The following is a 16,555-nucleotide window of genomic DNA, read 5'->3' as shown; positions in this document are numbered from 1 at the left end:
CATTTCCAGATTTCCCATACCTCAAAGGATCGCATATTCCCGCTGGCTGCTGCAAAATTTGATGGCAAATCAAGTTACGGTTTCCTATATCTTTTTCGTCTTGTCATTTTAAGAAATACGCTCAAGTTTAACAATAAGAAATAACTGCTCATGTCCAGATCAATCCTACCAATTAGAAATCATTGATAACTTTCCTTGTTCATTTTATGAGAGGGACTCTGTAATGTTCATGCTTGCTTGCTTGGTGATATGATGAGAGCATATTTTACTAGGAATCTCTTCTCGGTCATTTCTGTTATGAGCTATGACTCTATTAATCTTGTCCTAACGGGCAAAGCATCCAAAGAAAACAAGAGAGGACTGTAAACAGGTCGTTTCCTCCCTTCTCAATCCATTCACTTGCGGCTCCACGCCGCATCTACCTGTGTGTGCTGTATATTTTTGGGGTGAAACGTCTTGTCTCACTCTGCTTTGTTCGAGGTTATTATGATTGTAATTCCAATTTTCACATACAAAACAAAACTCTAAACAACAACGCAATAAACTAAAATCTCAAAAATTCAATATAATTGAACAATAATAAATAAATCCACCCGATAACCTCTGACGCGCCACCAGAATCCAGAGCCAGCGAGGCAGAAACTCACTGCAACGAGGAAGGCTTTGGCGGCCGCCGCTGCTCTGCTCTGCTTTCGCCTCTTTTTTTCCCTTCTTTTTTATTCTCTCTCGTTTAGGGACACTCTAAATATACAAAAAATTACTCTTGGCTCGGGACACAGTTCTTGGGACGCAATGGCTGACGGTGTTTCCGGCAATAGTATCTATCTTCACGGAGATTTGGACTTAACAATTATCGAGGCTCGAATGTTACCCAACATGGACATTGTATCTGAGCACTTCCGCCGATGCATCACCGTATGTGACACTATCAAATTCCATTCTTCCGATCACGCTTCCGCCGCCGGCGACCGCACAACCCACCTACGTAAAAAGATCATTACCAGCGACCCTTACGTGACGGTTACGGTCCCACAAGCCACTGTTGCCCGTACACGTGTTATCAAGAATGCTCAAAATCCTTGCTGGGACGAACACTTTAACATCCCCTTGGCACACCCCGTCGTAGATTTGGAATTCCGCGTGAAAGATGACGACATTTTTGGGGCCCAACTCATCGGAACTGTTAAAATTCCTGCGCAGAGGATTGCCTCCGGTGAACGTGTTAGCGGGTGGTTCCCAATTCTTGGATCCTCCGGCGAGCCACCCAAACGCGACGCCGCGCTTCGTATTGAAATGGAGTTCAAACCAGTTGAGAAGAACCCGCTGTATCTTCGCGGCATTGCAAATGATCCCGAGCACAAGGGTGTGAGACACGCGTATTTCCCGTTGCGGAAAGCTAGCTCCGTGAGACTGTACCAAGATGCCCATGTTCCTGAAGGAATGCTACCTAAGATTGAACTCGAGGGAGGGCAGGTTTATAGGCATGAAAAATGTTGGGAAGATATTTGTTATGCTATATCTGAGGCTCATCATATGATATATCTCGTGGGTTGGTCAATCTACCACAAAATAAAACTGGTGAGGGAGCCATCCAGACCTTTGCCACGAGGTGGAGATTTAACTCTTGGTGAATTGCTCCAATACAAGTCTCAAGAAGGGGTTCGAGTTCTGTTACTGGTTTGGGATGATAAAACTTCCCACGATAAGTTGTTCTTCAAGTCGGTGAGACTATGAACCATTTTAATGCTGGAACACTATTGTTTCCTCTGGGTAATCATAAAAAAATTTCTTTTACTTGCTGATTGAAATTTGAGAAATTGTGCTTTTGTTTCGGGGCAGGCTGGAGTAATGCAGACACATGATGAAGAAACCAAAAAGTTCTTTAAACATTCTTCCGTTATGTGTGTATTAGCACCTCGGTATGCTAGCAGCAAGTTGAGCATTATAAAGCAACAGGCAAGTAATAGTTTCGGTGTTCAGTGATTCAATCTTGTGCCCGTTTATCGAGTTGCAGTTGATGACTTGACGAAGCCCCCTAGCCTTTTATCATATAATCAATTTATTTTGCCTTCTATCTCTTTTTCTATTTCTCTTGGGGTTTGGAGGGATAATTTTTGTTTGACATGTTGATATTTTTTTAGAATCAATACGTCTCTTGTAGATTGTCATCTGATTCTTTATGAGCTAATTTTCACCACAGCCAGAGGCTCTATATTTTGACTGATCTTTGAGTACTTTTTGGTTTTTCAAGGGAAAAAAAAAGTAAGTGCAATTGCTTGCGTGATGTTTCAAAATGCAGGTTGTTGGAACTGTCTTCACACACCACCAGAAATGTGTTATTGTGGACACACAGGCTTCTGGTAATGATAGGAAAATAACTGCTTTTTTAGGAGGGCTTGATCTATGTGATGGTCGCTATGACACACCTGAGCATAGACTTCTTCGTGATCTTGACACTGTTTTTTCGGGGGATTTCCACAACCCTACATTTCCTGTAAGCTCTCTGATCCTATGGACATATTAATTATTAAGCCATATGGACATTGTGATAATTTATTAAAAACCCCATTTACATTGTATGAAAATTTTGGGGATTTTTAGATTCTTCATTATCCTATAATTTTTTCCCACCTAAGCATGTGGAAGCTTCTTAATAAAGTTTTTCTTTTCTTTTTCTTAAAATAATATTTTATCTGATTTATCGTCACTAACCTGCTTATTGTTTTTGATAGGCTGGAAAGAGGGCTCCAAGGCAACCATGGCATGATTTGCATTGCAGAATTGATGGGCCTGCTGCATATGACGTTCTTATTAATTTTGAGCAGCGTTGGAGAAAAGCAACTAAGTGGAAAGAGTTTGCAATGCTTGTCAAAAAGGCTTCTCATTGGCATGAGGATGCTTTAATAAAAGTAGATCGCATATCATGGATATTAAGTCCTTTTGTGCCTCCTTCAAAGGATGGTAGCACAACTGTACCAGGAGATGACCCTGCAGTGTGGGTTACCAGCGAGGATGATCCTGAAAACTGGCACGTTCAGGTCGGACAATTCAAGCTTGGTGTTACACACACACACACACAAACACACATTTTACAGGCATGCAATTGTATTTTTACTTTTGGATACCTTTCATTTCATTCCACTGTTTTCCAACACTTATTGGGCTACATATGACCTTCCAGATCTTCCGCTCCATTGACTCAGGGTCCCTGAAAGGGTTTCCAAAAAATGTTCATGCTGCCCAGTCCCAGGTTTTATAACTATTTTTTCCTTTTCAGTTCATCTTATCATGTGTTCAGTGAACTCTATGCTAACACAAACAAAAATTTAAATTGCCTGCTTGCAGTCAGTAGCTATCTATTACTGTCAACAGCTTATATACTCCATCATTTGATCATATTTAACAGTTTTTAATGGCATTTTTTGAATGCAGAATCTTACCTGCGCTAAAAATTTGGTAATAGATAAAAGCATTCAAACAGGATACATCCAGGCAATCAGATCTGCTCAACATTTTATTTATATAGAAAATCAATATTTCATTGGATCGTCATATGCATGGCCATCTTATAAAGATGCAGGTCAGTCTTAAAATTCTTTTACAAAATGCTCCTGCGGTTTATATTTTGGTGAGGTTTTTATTTTCTTTGGCAAAAAGGGACATGATATAACATTTGAGTACATTGAGCCTTGTGAAAATCAGCATTGTATCTGCAAATGCAACCTGGCCTTCGCCTAATTTATGATAGATGCTGAACCTGATTATACGTCTGATGGATCAAGATCAATAACTTGCTTTGAAATCCATACTTCGTTCAGGATTCAAAGCCTGGACCTAGGCATCAAACTGGAAAGTTCTTTCTTTCTTGTGCAAGCAACAAATCTAGATTTAAACATTCTTGGGCCTAAATTATGGGGATCTCCTTGGATGGCTTCCATCTGTAACATTTGAACCCTTAAACTTCCATTTATAAGATTTGAACCCTCAACTTTCTTTGAGGGTTATTGAGTCTCTTCTATTTGACCCAACAGCCATTAATTCTACAAAAGGGTTTTTGTTGGTATGGAGTGCAAATTAGGTCCAACTCTAACTAAAAAATAACAAGAACGGAATTATTAACTAGTTAATCGACTTGTTGCTTAAGTTATTATAAACAAACAAGAAGCTTTATCTTATTAGGTGGGGTTGGCTATATAGATTGCATGATGCCATTGTGCTCTATTAACAATCAAATCTTTGGATATATTTTTAATCCAAAGGTCTCATTCAATGATTTCATGGCTGCTTAAGTTCTTATTAGGGAAAATATAACTTTAGTCCTTGAACTTTTCCTTAACTATTGATTTAGTTCTTGAATTTGGACTCAGAACAACTTACCCACTTTTTGTATGAGGCATTGAATTTTAAAGAATCGGGAATGGGATTAGAAATTGGATGGGGAGTGGGAATAAATTTTAAAATGATGTTTGGTATTACATAGGACTAAAAAATGTAAGACTCAAATCAAACAAAAATTAAAACGAAATTGGCCTCATCTTCCATTCTCCCATTTTGTGAAACACTATTCAACCAAGATTCAGACCTTACAATCGAATAAGACAGGTGATAATCTCAACAAGGATTCAGGCCTTACAATCAAATAAGAGAGGAGAAAATCATCTAGATATAAAAAAACCCACTAAGGAAGCAGAATGTGTATATCTAATTTTAGACCAACTAAACATCTTGCATTATATGCAAGGCAATATAAATCAAGATGTAAACAGCATAGCAAGCAAAAGGTGAATCAGAAATATAGAATGCTGAAACGCAAAATAAGCATATTGGTTACCAAAAAGGTGTTCATTGGGTTCATGATGACCTGGTTCTTAGATGAATCTCTTCAAGCTCCATACACTTCTTCAAAGACCCAAAAAAAAAAAAAAATCTCGTTTTGTATGTTGTCATTTTGGAACTAGAAGGCGTCGAGCAAATAGCCTTTGATGGTCTCCTATGGTGTGCGGAGCTGCAGCAGCATTGACGGTGGTTGCTTGAACCCAAACCAAATCATCATTTGTGTTGCTTTCATGTTGGAAGATGAGATGAAGATGCTAGAGGAAGGAAGACAATGATGGAGGGAGAAGGGAGGAAGATGGCACCATTAAGGAAGGGGTGAAAGGTACAAGAGAGAGATATGGGTGAGGGGCAATTTTGTTTGAATATTTTCAATCTTAGGATTGATTTTCCAACACCATAAGGGGGTATTGTGTAATCCCATGTAAGATGGGATTGGGATAGGGATTGGACTCCTCAATGATACATGTCAATGTCAAACATGAAAAGATTAGTTTTCCCAATCCCCATCCTAACCCGCGATCCCACATGCCAAACAGGGCCCTAGTTGTTATAATTTCTTGACTCGGAACAACTCAGTTTTTATATTTTTTTGACTTGGTACTACTCATTCCCTATAATTCCTTAACTTAATAAACTATAAGGCCCTGTTTGTTACAAAGATATAAATTTTGAGGGATTGGGATTGGGGTTGGGGTTGGGGTTGGGGTTGGGATTGGGGTTGGGGTTGGGATTAGGACTTTAAAAATATGTTTGGAATGAAGTAATATTTGGAGGGAATACTAACATTAATTTTTTTTTAATTCATCATAAATGAACAAAATACCATAATGCCCCTTATTATTAATAAAAAAAATACAATCATCAACGGTGCATAGCTCAGGGGAAGATACGGCGGATCTGGAGCTCTGCACTTCAGACCTAGAGCTTCCCGGCGGTGGATGCGGGGGAGCTCGAGGAGAAGGCGGCGAGTGAGAAGGGATTAAGAAGACAATCTAGAATGCAAGTCTAACACCAAATCAAATCTAAAAATGTATACATTTGCACAGTCAAGGGAGGAAGAAGACGATCCCGTCGCAACCTTTCATCGCCGTTGCTTTTGTTCTTGCTCGCCCATCATCAGATCTGAAAATGAATCTTGCTTGCCCATGGTCGTTGCTTTTGTTCGTGCTTCTGTTCTTTGCTTTGCGATGCCGGCAAAGGAGGAAGCCGTCTACAGCAAGAGGAAGTTGTCGACGGTGAGAGAAAGTCGTCGCCGGAATCATCCACGGTGAACATGTCTGAGCGAAAAATTTTGTGGAGAACGAGAGGGGTCAGATCTGGGCATATTTGAGGAGGGCATTTTGGTCAATGATAATTTCAATCCCAGGATTAATTTTGCAATACCAGGGGGATGGTGGGTTTGAGTATTCCCACCTAAGTGGGACTAAACAATCCCAAGGATTAGTGAGTGACTCATACCAAACATGTTAAATGTGGGATTACTCAAACCCAAACTCAATCCCAACCCTCCAATGCTGCATACCAAACAGGGCCTAAGGGTTGAGTTGTACTAAATTAAAGTTCAAAGACGATCGATAATTGAGAGAAAGTTTAGGGACTAAAAATTATGTTATCATTTCTTATTATATTTCACTTCTTTAGTGCCTTGATTTCTAGATTATTTTGTGAAAAATAAATAGTAAAGAAAAGCTAAACAAGAACATCCTTTGAAATTATGTGCTGAATGATTTCCTTATGTTTTTTATTGAAAGAAAGTCGATATATGTATAGATAAAAAAGGGAGAGCATAAAAATAATTAAATCCCTGAATTATCTCCTAAAATAAAGACTAATGATAGTTATACCAAATGACCATTGCAGACTTCTAAGAGAGGAAAATTAGGTCTAGCATGAGTAGGCTTTAGGCCCAAAACCATGAGGACCCATATCCAACACTCCCCTTCAAGCTGGTGAGTAGATATTGATCATTCCTAGCTTTGCTTTTGAATGCTTCAAATTTCTCTTGACTTAGTGATTTGGTCATTACATTTGCAATTTGTTGCCCTGATGGAATATATGATTGATCAATTACTTTTGTATCTAATTTTTCTTTGATGAAGTGCCGATCAATTTCCACATGCTTAGTACGATCATGGTGCATTGGATTACTGGCAATCGTGATTGCATACATGTCACACCTTGCTTTAATAGGCCCAATGGCATCAACCTTAGTTCCTTTAGGAGCCTAACAAGCCACATTCCTTCACAAGTCCCAAGGGCGAGTGCCTTATATTCTGACTCAACGAAGCTTCTTGAAACAACTAGTTGTTTCTTAGGTTACCAAGTTTCCCCGCACATACCAGGTCACCAGTAGTGGATCGTCTCGCCACCATTGAACCAACCTAATCAGCATCTGTGAATAGTTCTATACCTTTAGTGTCACCTTTTGCAAAGAACAATCCCAACCCAGGAGTCTTTTTTAGATACTTAAGAATCTTGGAAACCACAGCCATATGCTCCTTTTGAGGATAGTTGGCAAAATTGACTAACTATGCTCACAAGAAAACATATGTCAAGTCTGGTGTGAGATAAATAAATCAACTTTCCCACCGACTTTTGGTATCTTTGATGGTGAATTTTTGATTCAACTCCATAGGAGTATTTGTGGGCTTTGCTCCCAACATTCCTGTTCCCTTTAACAAATCTAGGTTTTCCTTTCGTTGTGACATACTAATTCCCTTGTGAGTTCATGCCACTTCCATACCCAAGAAGTATCTCAAGGGTCTGAGGTCTTTGATCTCAAATTATGTTGCTAAGTTGGTCTTTAGATTGGTGATCTCTTTGTCATCATTCCTTGTCAAAACTATGTCATCAATATAAACAATGAGAGCTCTTATGTTAGTGCCACGATGTTTAACAAATAATGTATATCATCAACTTGGCATTATTTGTATCCCAAAGCTTTAGTAGCTTGAGTGAATTTCTCAAACCATGCCCTTGGTGACTGTTTTAGTCCATACAGGGATTTGATTAACCTACAAACCTTGTGAGAATTGTTAGAATTTCACAATCCCAAGGGGATTTCCATATAAACCTCTTCCTTAATGTCACCATTGAGGAAAGCATTTTTAACATTTTAGTTGATGAAGAGGCCAACTCTAAATTTGCAGTAAGGGAAAACAAAACTTTTACAGAGTTGAGTTTAGCAATAGGGGCAAAAGTTTCTTGATAATCAATACCAAATGTTTGAGAAAAGCCTTCGAGAAACTAAATGAGCCTTATCCTTTTTCACACTCCTATCAAGATTATATTTTATTGTGAAGACCCATGTACTACTCACAATTGATTTTCCTTTAGGTAACTTAGTGATTTCCTATGCTTTTTTTTTTAAAATAATGTAGAGCCCTTAGTTCCTCTTCTATAATTGCTTTCCATTTAGGATCAGATACAGCTTCCTTAAAGTTCTTGGGAATGTTTTCTTTTCCAACATTTGCCACAAGGGTCTTTATATGAGGAGATAGTTTTTGATATGAGCATATCTGGCAATTGGATGTTTGATACAGCTTCTCTTCCCCTTTCTCAAGGTAATGGGCTAATGTAATTCTTCATGACTCTCCTTAGGTGTAAGTTCATGGTTTTGCGTTGGAATGGTAATGGGATCTTCTATACTTTGGTGCTACTCGGTGGTATAACTGGGCTCTTCTACCTAAGTCTTAGAGTCAGAGAACATATTAAAGGTTTCAAAGGAGTTTGTATCTTTAAATCTAGAACAATTTGATGAAGTTTTCGTATTAGGAGATTTTGCTTCAGTAGTACTATGATTGTTTATGGGCTCAAGAGTTGGGTTGTTCTGATGAGAGGTATTTATAGGTAGATCTACCAATATGTGAGGTTTATTGGGTTGGTTCTTAGACAAACAAATTGATCATTCACTTGTCTCTCCCCCATAAATGGTGGATATGTTGTAAAAAGGTTAATGTTCAACAAATTTGACATGCATGGTGCGTAAAATTTATTTGTAATAGGGGAATAGCATTTATACCCTTTTTGAGTAGAGGAATAACTCAAGAAAATACATTTGATGGAACGATAATCCAATTTCCTCTCACCCTCATTACATACAAAGGCTCTGCACCCAAAGACCTATTTAGGAAAGGTTGTGGTAAGATGAGAGTTAGGGTAGATCTTAAGAAATTTTTCAAGAGAGGTTTGAAAATTTAGACGTTTAGAAGGTAAACGATTTATCATGTAAGCAACAATAAGAGTATTCTCCCCCTAAAAACAATTAGGAACATTTCCACCAAGCATAAGGGCTCGGGCAACTTCAAGTAAGTGTTTGTTTTTCCTTTTGAATACACCATTTTGCTGGGGAGAATAAGCACAAGATGTTTGATGGTGTATTCCATGACTTTCCAAGGAAATTTTGAAATTTGAGTTCAAACATTCTCTTCCATTGTCACTTTGAAGAATTTTAATAGATGTTTGAAGCTGATTTTGGATAAAGGCATGAAAATTTTTAAAAATTGTGAAAACCTCATATTTATCTTTCATTAAAAAAACTCATGTTATTCAAGTATGATTATAAATAAAGGTTACAAACCATTAAGACTTACAATTTGTTTCTAATTTAGATGCATCCCAAACATCACTATGGATGAGGGAAAAAGGATGAGTGGGAGTATACTTGTTTGAAGGAAAGGAAGTCTGAACTTGTTTTGCAAGATTGCATATATCACAATGAAAATTAGAGATAGTTTTATTATTGATGTTTGGAAATAGAAATTTCATATATTGAGGATTGGGTGGCCTACCTAAGAGTGCTACAAAACAATGTCAGTACTAGTCACAAGTGAGCAAGCAACACGGTTTTTATTTGATGACGGTCCATGGATGTAGTAAAGCCCACTCCGCTCCTTAACAGTGCCAATCATCTTTTGCAAGGCCGAGTCTTAAAAATCACAGCCATTTTTGTCAAACGTCACTGGGCAATTTGCTTGAGTCACAATATGGCTCACAGATAAAAGGCTACACTTAATAGTTGGAACAAATAAGGCATTTTTTAAAATAATATGTTCAAAAATAGCTATAGTTCCACAACCCATGACTTTTGCATGTTCACCATTAGCTACTTCAACAAATTTATGCTCTGAATGTTCACTAAAATCAAAAAATAATTCTCTAAACCTTGTTATGTGGTCTATAGCACTTGAATCCACTATCCAAATATTTTTGGGTTTTGTTATTCCATTTGGAGCTTTGGTAAGGGCAGTACCTGATGTGCCAAGTTTACAGATGGAGTTTTTGCCTCACTTTCATTTGCAGCAGTGAAGAAGCACGTTTTTCCTGTATTTTTCGAAGCATAGACAACTCCTTAGCACTGTGAGCCATTTTCAGAGTTAACAGTACTCACCATGAGCCCTTTTCCTTCATTCTTAGGCTTTGTTTTTGAATTTGGAGGGTTGCCATGTAACTTCCAGCAATCATCCTTGGTATGACCACCCTTGTTGTAGTGATCACACCATTTTCCTGATTTCTTACCCTTCATATCTCCCTGGGTCCCTCGGGCAGCAAGTGCAGAAGCATCTTTTGGGAGTGGGTTTGGTACTGTGGAATTTTGAGTTAGTGTTTTCCTGCCCTCCTCACATCGTACCATATTGAAAGTTTCCTCCAAAGTGGGAAGGGGGCTTCAAAGTCATAATTTGGCCTTGGATATCTTCAAAAATATTGTTGAGGCCTAGCAAAAAATCATAGCACCTTTCTCGATCAACAAGTTTTTTAAAATAAATTCTATCCCTACAGCAGGACCACTCGTGGATCTCATAGAGATCAATTTGCTGCTAGAATTTCATTAGAGTAGTATAGTATTGGGTCACAGTTTTGTCAAGAAGGCATCTAATGGAGCATTTTACCTGAAAAATGGCAGCTGTATTTTCTCTAACAGAGCAAGTTTTCGTTGCTTATTCCCAAGTCTCATTGGCAGTGGTTGCAAGCGAATAATTGTCATTTATTTCCTCTGTCATGGAGTTTATGAGCCAAGCCGTCACTATATTGTTTTCAGCAACCCAAACTCCATACTAAGTATCATTAGGTGGTGGTGGTGGATGAATACCCATGAGGTATTTTTCCTTGTTTCTCCTTCGTATAACAATGAGAACGTTGTGGGACCACTGCGGATAATTATTCCCATTCAGTTGATGGGTAGTTGTGACTTGTGAGAGAGCATTTGTTGCTGTCACAATGGTCCTTGGGAACATGCTCGACCCTTTTGACCCACTGCAGTCATTCACGCCCTTTGACCCAGTCTCATCCATAGTGTTCTTCTTGCTGCCGTGGCTAGTCTGGAACGCGCAAGGCTGCTGGTTTGTGAGGGCACCTATGAAAGACATTGCGCAGGAAGAAATTGAAGAAGGAGAAGACGAAAGAGCTGAGATGCTGCCTTTGATACCATGAAATTATTTGCTGAATAATTTCTGTTTTTTTTTTTATTGAAAGAAAGTTGATATACATATATGGATAAAAAAGAGAGAGAATAAAACTAATTAAATCCCTAAATTATCTCCTAAAATAAACACTAATAATGGTCATACAAAGTGACCGTTTCAGACTTGTAAGAAAGGAAAATAAGGTGTAGCATGAGTGGGCTTTAGGCCCAAAACCATGAGGAGCCATATCTAACATCCTTTATTATAATTTCTTGTCTTTTATCCTAGATATTTTAATGTTATATGAGAATCTGTGTGCCCAGGGGCTGATAATCTTATCCCAATGGAATTGGCGCTGAAAATAGCTAATAAAATCAGAGCTAAGGAAAGATTTGCCGTGTATATTGTTTTACCAATGTGGCCAGAAGGTGATCCTAATTCCACAGCTATGCAAGAAATTCTGTTTTGGCAGGTATCATGACTGGTTTGTAAAATGAAGACACTTTCCTATTGATGGAACCTACTTTCTGCTGTGTGTGAAACTGAAGTCAAAGTGGCTAAATTAAGCAGTTATTCTATGTATTTGTTGTGTCCTGTATAGGGCCAAACAATGCAAGTGATGTATAAGGTTGTGGCTGAAGAATTGAAATCAATGCAACGTGATGACTTGCATCCACAAGATTTCCTCAACTTCTATTGTCTTGGTAATCGGGAGGAATTTCATGAAGATGCCTTGAACTCAAATGGTGCTGCTGTAAGTATATATTAAAGAAATTGTTCATCTTGTTCACGCCTTAAGCTAAGTATACCCTGGTTTTTACTCCTTTAGATGAAGTTCATTAACACATTGAAAATTGTGCTTGGTCACTTGGGGTGAGAAATTATCCTTTATGTATTTCTGTATTTCTGTATTTTGGTCATCTAGTGGCAGCGTGCTCTAAGTTAGTACATGTTTTTATAGAGTAAGTTAGTACATACTTCTCGTCAATTTAATGATAACTGACCAATTATTTAGCCTTCACAAAATTACAAGCTGAAATGAACTCAGATATCTCTTTAATTTATCTTCTTCATTTGCACCTTGTGCTCTAGGTAATGTAAACAATCAAATTTAGTAGTAACAGTTGTTGAATCAAGGGGAAGAAATTCAGTTTTCCTCAAGTAGGCTGACACTCAAATTTTTCGAATAGGAAAAATCACATGGGAAGAACTGCTTTCAATTGAGTTTAGCAATGCTAGAAATCTAACTCAGTAATACTAGATACCCGATAGTTGTATAAAAAATGGTTTATGTAGTTTTTCTCAAGAAAAGACTGCTATCTTTGCTTTCATTATCTGGATCAGTAGATGAGGAAAATACATGCACCTGCCAGTTTTCAATGGGTTTGTCCACAAGAATATATCCTGTAGTTAACTAGCAATATATTATAATAATAATAATAATAATAAAATGAATGAAACAAAATAAATGAAAAGAAATTGTTGCTGAATTCATCTATTCTCAACTGCAAACTGTCCTAATTATGGAGAGGAAGATGTGTAGTTGATATAATACTTTCCATTTTTATTGTGCAAGCCTTTACGTAACTCTATAAATAGAAATAAATAAGAAGTCTTTCTGTTGGAGTGAACATTATGAAAAATTATATTTGCTATGCATCACGTGGTGCTTTATTTCAATGAAGGTTCTATGCATTTCTGGTGTAAAAAAAAAAAAACGAAAGAAAAGAACAATCTGTGCATGGCTGCGTGCATGTCCTGGTAATTTCTTTAAAAACTTGGTGGACAGTCATCAAGAATTGGTCATAATTATATTATTCTTGTCAGGTCACTGATTCACATAAGTATGGTCGATTTATGATTTATGTGCATGCCAAGGGAATGATCATTGATGATGAGTATGTGATAGTTGGATCTGCTAATATAAACCAAAGATCTATGGCTGGTACAAAAGATACAGAGATAGCAATGGGTGCGTACCAACCTCATCACACTTGGTCTGCAAGGAAAAGGCATCCCTTTGGCCAGGTTTTCATCTTTGCAAATTCTCTTGCAGAATATCTTCTAATGTGAAAATTTTTGTTGATTCATTTACGAATCATATTTCATTGTCATATGGAAAAGAAGAGAGACGTATATGAAAATAGTCTTCATTGACCAATGTACTTACCTCCCTGACCTCTTGAATGTGGGTGAATATACAGAAAGTGTTCGGGCAAACAACAGTCAACTACTCGAGTAACTTCCCTAACTAACTACTCTTATCTATTATTCACATCAATACAAATCCCTGGAAAACCCTTGTCTCAATGGTGACCTGACTAGAACAAAATTTAGATTACATTCATTGAAGCTCATAAAACTGGACGCCAAGTAGCATCCAACTTGGCAACTTCCCTCTATATTAAAGTAAGATCAGAAAAATATGTTACATAGCCTATTGATTTTAATTTTTGTATTTAAAAATTTCTACCATACCCATGTAAAGGAATGATGAGTCAGTATTAAATTCCGTGTCTTACTTTCTGTTGAACCCCTTGCAAGCTCCCTGAATGGACATTTTACTTCTACTACGTATTGTCACTTCTGCTCCTTAGACTTCTAATTGCTTCAATGGTCACCCAAACTTCTTAATCCTTTGGGAATCCAAAAAACCATGGTTGCCGTGATTATCTATTAAAATTTTGATGACCTTCTCTATAGGGCTCTGTACCCTTGTGTTATCATTTGCCCCTTCTATGGTTTGGAATGGAATCTTTGGAATTGGTTGTATTCTGTCTTCTTCTTAGCTTCTTTATTTTCTTCCGTTGCTGGACCTTGATTTGCTTCCAATCCACCACTTTACTTGCTGGGCCTTTTTTTTTTTTTAATTACTGTCAACAATTCCATTGACATGTGTCTTGTTAAATTCTGTTTTTCTTGCTTCTTGTGCGTCTCATCCTTCCAAGAACCAATTCTTCTGTTGAATCTTTATGTGTTGATCCAATCTTCCTTTTGCTTGCTCGTGTGTACACTTCCTCCTTTATGATCCAACTAGGAACATTCTTATGGCTTGGAAAACTGTTTGTGGGAAAATAGGCAAATAAGAACCTTTATCTTATGTTGCTATCTTTCTCCTCTGTAATATAACTCTTGTCAATCTTTCCACTTGATTCCATTGATCTCATCCATTTGTCATTTGTATCGGGGCATCTTTCACCTCTTCTTGAATGTCCCACACCTTTGTCCATAGTTAATGGCATGTGTTCTATTAGGTCTACCATTCAGTACTCCATAGGCAAGCAAATTCGATCCTCCAGCTCCCTCATTTTTTTTCTTCAGAACCCATAGGTTCAGCCAGGGCTAGTGGATCACTGCTGATACCTCCTTGATATGGAAAAGAAGGAAGAGAGATGAAATGAGGGGGAGAGAGCGACAGAGAAGAGATGGGAAAGAGCCTTCATTAGCTATTATACATCTCCCTCTCGCCCCTTGATTCACCGTTATGTATAAAGTGGCTAGGCAAAACTGCCCAAGTCACTTCCTCCCTATCTTCTCATATATTATTCACACCACATTGACGTGGAGAGCAGCACACTGGTGAACAGGAAATCACAGCCATCTCTTACCAGGTTATTATATTCCCCCGATTTTAAAAATACTAAAAAGCATTATTCATGACCAAAGCTAAAGTCACATTTATCTCCTATTGAATGACTAGTTTATCAAATTAGTCAATGATATGATAAACAAGTAAAAAATAAGTACATAGGTCGTGTGGTTTTACTTTCATCTTCAGAACAGTATATGCTTACACCATTACGTGGTGGATGATATTCAGTAAGATGCCCTCTCTTATCCTTGTATATATGTAGACAATGGTGATGGCTTCATACCTCAATGGTGAAGTCAGCGTCTTCTTTACCTCACCACCTGATATTTCATTTATTACATGAGATTGAACGTAACGATGTTTTTGTGCCTACAGATTTATGGTTACAGAATGTCACTGTGGAGCGAGCATCTTGGGCTTGGGGGTACAGAAACATGTTTCAAGGAGCCAGAGAGTTTGGAATGTGTCAAGAAAGTGAATGAAATTGCTAGCGAAAACTGGAGCAAGTTCACTTCCGAGAACTTCTCACAGCTGCAGGGGCATTTGCTCAAGTATCCTGTACAGGTGGATGCTGCTGGGAATGTAAGCCCCCTAGCTGGACATGAAAATTTCCCGGACGTTGGCGGTAGAGTACTTGGGACATGTTCCCAAACGATTCCAGATATCCTAACAACGTAATCTCTTGAATTTGTGTTTATTCAACTCTGTTTCTTCTTCTTTTTTTTTTTTTTTCCCTTCCTTGGCCATTGTTTATGAAAGGTCTGGTTAAGGTTGTGGCGAGTGGCATTTCCTCAGACTGACAGAGGAAGGAAAAAGGCAATTAGAATAATGTGTTTATTTTTCGGAACTCTGATTGGCCAAGTGACGTGTACATTTTTAAGATGCATAGATGCCGATTGTTACCAGAGGCCGCAACAGTGTAGTTTTAATATTCTACCGGGAAAAAAAAGAGAGAGAGATAAATCCAGGATTTTCCCCCAACGATCTCACTTGTACAGAGGCTCTGACTTTTATCCTTCTACCTTGTGTGTTTTGCGTGATGAAATTAACTGTTTTTATGGTTCTCTTGTGTTATTTGTTTGAATAAATGGATGTGGATTTAAAATTTCACAAATCTATGTATCTAAAATACTTTGTTTGAGTAATATAAACAATTCACACTAATAAGAATGAGCTCTCCACTTGTATGACTTGTTTACATGTGTGATAGTATATTGAAAGAGGATGGCATTTGAGACAAATAGGGTAGTTTATATATCTAAAGTAATTGTAATTAAAAAACTTTGCTTGGATTGGATTTGCTAAAATTTTATATATCTAAATGGTAAATTTGGTTCAAACTCCTGCCATTCCAAACATGAAATTACTGAATTATTATTGGAAAATACGTGACTCGAGCTGGAGGATAAAGCAGATGCATTTAGTTTATTTGTAAGCGGAATTGGCTCCATTAAATATTCACCCAAATGCGCTACGTTAGTTTACTATGCCAATGTTAAAGTTGATATTTTTCTCGTCGTTCTCCGCACTTAATTTGTACTCCTTTTTAAGTACTGTTTTATCCAGGTTTATTAAACGTCACTCAGCGTCTCAATTTAACCCCTCAGATTTATGTCCATTATTTCATACTTTGCCACATTATATCATATTAAAATGATTTAATTTTAAAAAAATAATTCTTTCTTTAAATTTTTTTTATTTTCTATTGTCAAAATTTATTCTAAAA

The 16,555-nt window shown here is 37.6% G+C and overlaps 1 protein-coding gene across 2 annotated transcripts; it reads left to right on the top strand.

Moving 5' to 3' along the window:
• The first annotated feature begins 582 nt into the window (after positions 1 to 582).
• On the top strand, positions 583 to 15,903 carry LOC129323022 (phospholipase D delta). Of its 2 annotated transcripts, XM_054969538.1 has the most exons (10): positions 585 to 1,722; positions 1,840 to 1,956; positions 2,300 to 2,494; positions 2,733 to 3,038; positions 3,182 to 3,250; positions 3,433 to 3,580; positions 11,561 to 11,709; positions 11,839 to 11,991; positions 13,065 to 13,265; positions 15,205 to 15,903. In XM_054969538.1, exons 1-10 carry the CDS (start codon positions 793 to 795, stop codon positions 15,505 to 15,507), a joined length of 2,571 nt encoding a protein of 856 aa, XP_054825513.1. In that variant the 5' UTR covers positions 585 to 792; the 3' UTR covers positions 15,508 to 15,903. The 2 variants fall into 2 exon arrangements, with proteins under 2 accessions (XP_054825514.1, XP_054825513.1); XM_054969539.1 differs by lacking the exon at positions 13,065 to 13,265 and having other exon boundaries at positions 583 to 1,722.
• Positions 15,904 to 16,555: the final 652 nt, after the last annotated feature.

This window comes from Prosopis cineraria, unplaced genomic scaffold, assembly GCF_029017545.1.
Source record: "Prosopis cineraria cultivar Desert tree isolate PC_DT_omini unplaced genomic scaffold, ASM2901754v1 PC10, whole genome shotgun sequence".
NCBI classification, from domain to species: Eukaryota; Viridiplantae; Streptophyta; class Magnoliopsida; order Fabales; family Fabaceae; genus Prosopis; species Prosopis cineraria.
Note: the sequence above shows the minus strand (reverse complement) of the source record. Positions and strands in the feature narration are given on the sequence as shown.

Excerpts from the sequence above, each read along its gene's own strand:
- LOC129323022 (XM_054969538.1), top strand. The coding sequence starts at position 793 with ATGGCTGACGGTGTTTCCGGCAATAGTATCTATCTTCACGGAGATTTG. Across the intron at positions 1,723-1,839 it reads ATAAGTTGTTCTTCAAGTCG|GCTGGAGTAATGCAGACACA; the intron begins GTGAGACTATGA and ends GTTTCGGGGCAG. Across the intron at positions 3,039-3,181 it reads CTGAAAACTGGCACGTTCAG|ATCTTCCGCTCCATTGACTC; the intron begins GTCGGACAATTC and ends ATGACCTTCCAG.